The following is a 7,789-nucleotide window of genomic DNA, read 5'->3' on the forward strand; positions in this document are numbered from 1 at the left end:
CTTCAGAGTCATCCCCAACCACTGCACTTTCTTTCATTTGGTCCGTCCATTCTGCCACACCTAACCCTCTTAAGATTATTACACGTTACAGCATCATGGCCGTGGAAGAAGATTCACAATCTCACGGTCGTAATTAATTTTCAACCAACCCCTTGTGCTGCGTGTGGCTCGCTGCCACCCTTGTATCGATCCGTATATGCTCACCTACCAAACACCAATGCACGATTCAAGACTAAATCACAAAATAATATAAAATAAAAGGTTTCATTATTTAAATGGTATGTTATAAAAATATAATAATTTGTATAAAATTTTTTGTAAGAATAACATTTCATTAAAATAAATTCTAATAACAAAACGTTTTTAGGGTGATTATAATATAATAACATTTTTGATAAAGTAGATATCAATAATGATCGGTACCATATAGCAGCACATGATTTTCAAGTAGAATAGTCAGAAAGAAAGTTCTATATAATGCACCCTTCACTCTTCCTCCTCCTCTCAGGAAATCCATAAGCTTCCTCAACCAATTTTATCATCTCTCTCTCTCTCTCTCTCTCTCTCTCTAGCTCAAACTTAAATTAGCATTTAGAAGAGCTTCTTCATTATTCTCTCTGCTCATTCACTGCATTTAATTTTCTCATCTAATCATATTCATCACAAATTAAATGGAACAAATCACCATTACCAACGGCAAGGGTAACGGCCACCTCCACCACCAGAACCACAATGACTCATTCTGCTTGAAAACCGCCACAACCACCAATAATAACGGCAGTGACCCGTTGAATTGGGGAGTGGCCGCAGAGGCACTGAAGGGGAGCCACCTGGATGAGGTGAAGCGCATGGTGGCGGAGTACCGGAAGCCGGTGGTGAAGCTGGGCGGAGAGACGCTGACGATATCTCAGGTGGCGGCGATCGCGGCGCACGACCAAGGTGTGACCGTTGAGCTGTCGGAATCGGCGAGGGCGGGCGTTAAGGCCAGCAGCGATTGGGTTATGGACAGCATGAACAACGGCACTGACAGTTACGGCGTCACTACCGGCTTCGGTGCCACGTCACACCGCCGAACCAAACAAGGTGGTGCTCTCCAGAAAGAGCTCATCAGGTAATTAATTACATTTTAATCATCTCAACGAATACAATTATATAAAAAAATACTATATATATGCATGTCAAAACTCTGCCGCTAAATTAACTATCATGTATTATTATAAATATACATATTATTTAATTAATTTTTAATATATATATATATATATATATATTATTTTTTAATATATATTTTATATATATGAATAATTTTTTATATAAATAATATAATTAAACTATATATGTGTATATCCATATGTGTAATGGATAGAAATTTACGTACACTTAATATATAATTAATAATTAAAAATTATTAAACAGTTAATATATTTAACTAAATTATTATTAAGATGATTTTTAATTAGACAAAATATATATATATATATATATATATATATGAGTTTTTTCTGTACTTTGCCATTCATTTAGTTATCACCACATTATATAAATTAATATATATACTCGTGTTAAATATAAACTATTAGATTTTAATTAACTATTTAATAATAATTACCATAAAATGGTGTTTTTATTTTTTTGACGACTTTGAAAACAAAGAGAAGAGCGCGACTGAGATGCTGATATTCAAATCATCCGTTATGAAAAGAAGATGATGGAATTTTAATAATAATAAAACACATGCTTACGTAAATTCAACAGTAATTAACTGGTCAAAGATTCATTGGTAAATTTATAAATATATGAATCATTTTATCATTTAGTATTAATAAGTCTTTCACCGGTTGATTAATGTTGAATCCATAATATCGTACGAGTTTTATTATTAGTGCGTTGCATCATCGTCGTCTTTACATCAACATGTGAGTCGCGCCAAAAAACAAGTAGTATATATATATATATATATATATATATATATATCCTAACGTCTTCTTAATTGAAAGTATTTATATTTTATACTTTATTTAATATATTACAATAACTTAAAAATTAAGATATTTTAAAATAAAAAAGTTAATGAACACACATTTGATGAGACTGATAAAATCAATAACGATTAACCCTCTTTTATCGTTTTACAAACTTTTTCAACCAAAATTCATAACTTAAAACTATGTGCTTATGCTATATTTTAGCGATAAAAAAGAAAGAAAGGAACAAATAAAACCCCTTATAACTTTTGATAAACTCTACCAAATTTTGACCCATAACTTATTTTGAGTAACTTATTTATTCGTTTTTCCATATATTGCACTAAATTTTTACGACCAATACATTTTCAGTGGGCTTCTACAATGCTACATTCGTGGTTCGCACATTTATTTCTAGTCAATCAGATACTAGTTTCATAATTAACAGTAACACTCATTTTCTCTTTTGGAACATTATTTATTGGTAATACAAAGTATGAAGTCTAAATACAGTGAATATTAAAATATTTATATTATAAATGACTGTGTTTTTGTTTGTTTATGGTGACTTATTATAAATTGTTACTGTTAAATAAGAGTATTTTAATATAACTTATTTTATCATTAACTATTCATTTAGATTCCTTAATTAATTTACATATGAGTAACATGACATATACTTAAACTAAGAGGAGTGGTATATTACAATATTAATTGCTGAATAATTGTCAACTAAAATTTTTTAATTAGTACTTAACTAATAAGTAGTATCATTAGACAATATGTTTTTTTTTTAATTCAGAAAATGTAAAAGAATTTTGAAATAAATACATGAGTTGGCTTCGGTCTTTGTCAAAAAAGTGTTGTTTTTTGGAAAAAAGAATTTAATTAAGTTACTTAAATTAAAAACATTGTTAAATGTTAGTTTAGAAAATGATTATATATTACCAATAAGAAAACATGTGCTATAGCCATAAAATATATATTTTTTGAAATTCTTTTTATATATTTAACAATTCACATTATTCTTTTTTATATTGCCAGTAATAATTGATAGACAATGGTCATATTTAATGTGAAGTGTGAGATCTAGGCTTAATTTTTTATTTAGCGGTTAAATGAAAAAGCATGATTTAGGAAAGTGCCAACAGCAAAAGACAAATATATATATATATATATATATATATATATATATATATATATATATATATATATATATATAGGGTTGTAGTAATAACAAGTAGCTGAAAATAAATATTGTCCACGCTCCACACCTACCAAAATGTCAGGTTAACTGAGTTGAAACGTTCGAGTGAACTCAGCTGGCTAATTTTTGGGAGCCACCCCAAATAGTGGTTTTGCACGTGACGTGGGGTAGGTGGGTGAATGTGGCCACGTTTCATTGCATTATTATTCCTACTCCTACTCCCATTCCTCCTACCATATGTCTATGTTCACACAATGTTTGACCCACCTTTCTTCGCTTAATGCGGGTATGCTTGTTGACTCCTTCCGAGTATTACAAGTTTACAACTATAATTCCTTACCTAACACCAATAACAACACCAATAACAAACTCAAATTCTTTATGAAACCAAAAAATAAAAATAGAAGCAACAGTTATTTTAGAAAAGAGAATACTTGATTAATTTTACAACTTAAAATCAGATACACGATAAAATATAAATTATATTAAAAATAAATTAATTTATATACAAATATATGATAATTAATTTAGCGATCGATTTTTGACAGACACATACATTTTGTTAATTTTAAAACGATATACTAACATTAAATAATACTGTATGTATTATTGGCTGTGATAAAGGAGATATGTTGATGATGATTTTGATTCTGATTATTCAGGTTCTTGAATGCTGGAATATTTGGCAATGGCACAGAATCAAGCCACACATTGCCACACACGGCAACGAGAGCAGCAATGTTAGTGAGGATCAACACTCTTCTCCAAGGCTACTCTGGCATCAGGTTTGAAATTTTGGAAGCCATAACCAAGCTCTTGAACACCAACATCACACCATGCTTGCCACTCCGCGGCACAATCACAGCGTCCGGGGACCTCGTCCCACTCTCATACATAGCGGGACTGCTCACCGGAAGGCCCAACTCGAAAGCAGTGGGGCCATCCGGGGAGCTGCTCAATGCCAAGGAGGCATTCGAGTTGGCCGGAATCAACGCCGACTTCTTTGAATTGCAGCCTAAAGAAGGCCTTGCACTTGTCAACGGCACCGCAGTGGGTTCCGGCCTGGCCTCTATAGTTTTGTTCGAGGCGAACGTGCTTGCGGTTTTGTCGGAAGTTCTTTCGGCTATTTTCGCCGAAGTGATGCAGGGTAAGCCAGAGTTCACTGATCACTTGACTCACAAGCTAAAACACCACCCTGGCCAAATTGAAGCAGCTGCTATAATGGAACACATTTTGGATGGAAGCTCATACATGAAAGCCGCTAAGAAGTTACATGAAACGGATCCATTGCAGAAGCCGAAGCAAGATCGTTACGCCCTTAGAACTTCGCCGCAATGGCTAGGTCCTCTTGTGGAAGTGATTAGGTTTTCAACCAAGTCGATAGAGAGAGAGATTAACTCTGTTAATGACAATCCTTTGATTGATGTGTCAAGGAACAAGGCCTTGCATGGTGGTAACTTCCAAGGAACTCCAATTGGAGTCTCCATGGATAACACGCGTTTGGCTTTGGCTTCGATAGGAAAACTCATGTTCGCGCAATTTTCGGAACTTGTCAATGATTTCTATAACAACGGCTTGCCTTCGAATCTCTCTGCTGCTAGGAATCCAAGCTTGGATTACGGATTCAAAGGTGCCGAAATTGCAATGGCTTCTTACTGCTCTGAGCTTCAATACCTTGCGAATCCGGTAACCAGCCATGTGCAGAGTGCTGAGCAGCACAACCAGGATGTGAACTCGTTGGGTTTGATTTCTTCTAGAAAGACCAATGAAGCTATTGAGATTCTGAAACTCATGTCTTCCACTTTCTTGATGGCGCTTTGCCAAGCCATTGACTTGAGGCATCTAGAGGAGAATTTGAAGAACGCTGTCAAGAACACTGTCAGCTTAGTCGCCAAGAGATCGCTTACCACCGGTGTTAACGGGGAGCTTCATCCTTCAAGATTCTGCGAAAAGGATTTACTCAAAGTGGTTGATAGGGAGCATGTTTTCACCTACATTGACGATCCTTGCAGCGCTGTTTACCCGCTGATGCAGAAGCTGAGGCAAGTGCTTGTGGACCACGCTTTGGCCAATGCAGAGAGTGAGAAGAACGCAAACACCTCCATCTTCCAGAAGATTGCGATCTTCGAGGACGAGTTGAAGGCCGTGCTGCCAAAGGAGGTTGAGGGAGCTAGAATCGCTTATGAGAGTGGAAACTCAACGATCCCAAACAAGATCAAGGAATGCAGGTCCTACCCACTTTACAGGTTTGTCAGGGAGGAATTGGGAACCGGTATGCTCACCGGGGAAAAGGTTAGGTCACCGGGCGAAGAATTTGACAAGGTTTTCACAGCCATGTGCCAGGGGAAGATCATTGATCCTCTACTTGAATGCCTTGGAGAGTGGAACGGTGCTCCTCTTCCTATTTGTTAGTTAACTTTCGTTTTTGTTAAAGGTTATTAATTTGTTTTTTTGTATTACTTTGTATGTGCAGTAGTTCAGTAGTTTTAATCAAACCCTTTCGATTTGTCAAAGTGTTTGGCAAATCAAGGTGGAAGAGCTTCATTCTAGTTTTCCTTATGTTAAGACAAACCTTGTAATTTAGTGCTGCTGTTAAGAGAATCCAATTTGTTTGTCAAAATGCTAGTCTTTGGGTGCCAATGAAATACATGATGCTATTGACTTTTTCTCCAGAATGTTCTTGTCCTGTATGAACTAAAATCTTGATTTAACAAAGGGGGAAAAAACAATGAATGCATTTTCAACCATTCATGATTTATTATGAAAGTAATAATGTTTAGTATTGATGTATCACCTATTGCCTCACACTTGATTTAACAGAATAAAAGTATTCTAACATAGCATTGCATTGCAACTTGGCTTATAAATCTGCTTAGGATGCGGCAACAAAAGCTAGAGAGAAACAAAACCAGCTTCAGGGCAAGGGAAAAAAACTTATTTAATTGGAAGAGTAAACTACCAAAATCGTCATTGATATATTTTTTTTAATTTGTTATCAGAAATTGTGTTTGTTTAGCAAAGCGTTTATTTATATGATCCAAAATTTTGTAGAAATATTTAGATAATTATTTAATAAATATATAATAAAATTGGATCAAAATTCAATCTCTAGTATTTTTTTATTTTTTAAAAGTTAAAACTATTTTTGATTATTAACAAAAAAAAATTGCAAAAAATAGGTGATATTTCTGTCATTTAATTCAAAAATCAAAGATAGTTTTGGTAGTATACCCTAATTGCAATTAAGAGTTTCCATGTAGACATAGTAATTAGAGATGCCTCATTTGTCACTATCTTACTAATGTCCACTGAATTCACCACATATGGTTATATGAATGAACCTAACACATAATTTTGTGCAAAAACAAAAAAGTGCATATGAACAACACAGTTGATAATTTGATCCCAAATTAATGAAAGGAGGGAATCCTACTCTGTTTCACCTAACTGGTTGGTTTTGGTTTTCCCTGAAAAGTATGATTGATATTATTGAAATTGAACGAAGGAGGTTCCCATTGCCATTTTGGTGTTACACTATTTAGCTGTATGAGTGAATGTTGCCTAGCTTCACTATGAGTGCTTCTTGAGGAGATAGGTCCCGCCACTGCAGCCAGAACACCTAACCATATATCAGTGCAATCTATTTGTTAAAGCATTGCACATTGAATGGAGGGAACACATATAATACAGGCATGCATGGGTAAATTAATTACAAAACAAATATATATATACATTGGTGACGTATACACACTACACAGCATTTACTTTGTATCTTGCACTAAATCACTCACATCTTATTAGAATATCATAGTGGTAGTAGTGAAATAGTGATAGACATCTAAATTAGGATATTTTAATGGTAACTATATAAAATATAGTTATAGTTATTTTACACTGTTTTATCGATTTTTAGCAAATCGATGATGGTTCGATATCTAATGATTTGGGAGCGAAACTTACTTTTCTGTATAGGTACTAGTTTTTCTAAAAGTGCATCAAAGCGCTTCGAATTAGACGACTATCAAAATAGCAAATGAATTACTATTTGTAAAGAAACAAAAAAAAATTAAAAAGAAAGTTTTTGAAGAGTGAATTGACTGAAAATCGGAAAGATTGCATGAAATTTAAGAAAAGCAATAAAATTCCTTCGATTGAGTCAAAGGGTTTTGGCATGAAACTTAAAGATGCTGAAATATAAATTGAACAGTGAAATTAAAGAATGCTTGAAAGATAAATTTACTTGAAAAGTAAAGTTTACAAAAAGATCAACTAAAAAGATAAAACATGGAAGGAACCCTACAGAAAAGAAACTCGATCACAGACTTAGGAATTTGTAGGGGGATGTGAGTGTGCTTGAGTGTTTTCTGAGTTAAAGTTCCAACCCTTATTTCCTAAAACTTTCTAACATTTATAGCTTTCTTTTTGTAACCAATCATTAATTACACAATGCTGTCTTGTGCACGCACTCCCTGGTAACCATTCCCACTCTTTTGCCAATGAAACGTTACCTATTAATTTCTCACATGATGAAAGCCCTCAACTTTTCTACTGATGTAACCGTTCGATTCATTCATTCTGACAATCCGTTCAGTTTCTCCTTCGAATATCCATTCAACTA

The 7,789-nt window shown here is 34.2% G+C and overlaps 1 protein-coding gene across 1 annotated transcript; it reads left to right on the plus strand.

The window, feature by feature from the left end:
• The first annotated feature begins 213 nt into the window (after positions 1-213).
• Positions 214-5,843, plus strand: LOC112696529 (phenylalanine ammonia-lyase 1). Its single transcript, XM_025749325.3, has 2 exons — positions 214-1,111; positions 3,834-5,843. The coding sequence occupies exons 1-2, from the start codon at positions 672-674 to the stop codon at positions 5,581-5,583; spliced, it is 2,190 nt and encodes a 729-aa protein (XP_025605110.1). The 5' UTR covers positions 214-671; the 3' UTR covers positions 5,584-5,843.
• Positions 5,844-7,789: the final 1,946 nt, after the last annotated feature.

The sequence above is a fragment of the Arachis hypogaea genome, chromosome 6 (genome assembly GCF_003086295.3).
Source record: "Arachis hypogaea cultivar Tifrunner chromosome 6, arahy.Tifrunner.gnm2.J5K5, whole genome shotgun sequence".
Classification (NCBI taxonomy): Eukaryota; Viridiplantae; Streptophyta; class Magnoliopsida; order Fabales; family Fabaceae; genus Arachis; species Arachis hypogaea.

What these genes read in the sequence shown, in the direction of transcription:
- LOC112696529 (XM_025749325.3), top strand. Translation starts at nt 672, where the DNA reads ATGGAACAAATCACCATTACCAACGGCAAGGGTAACGGCCACCTCCAC. An exon ending in CTCCAGAAAGAGCTCATCAG is followed by an intron (nt 1,112 to 3,833) that starts GTAATTAATTAC and finishes CTGATTATTCAG; the next exon opens with GTTCTTGAATGCTGGAATAT.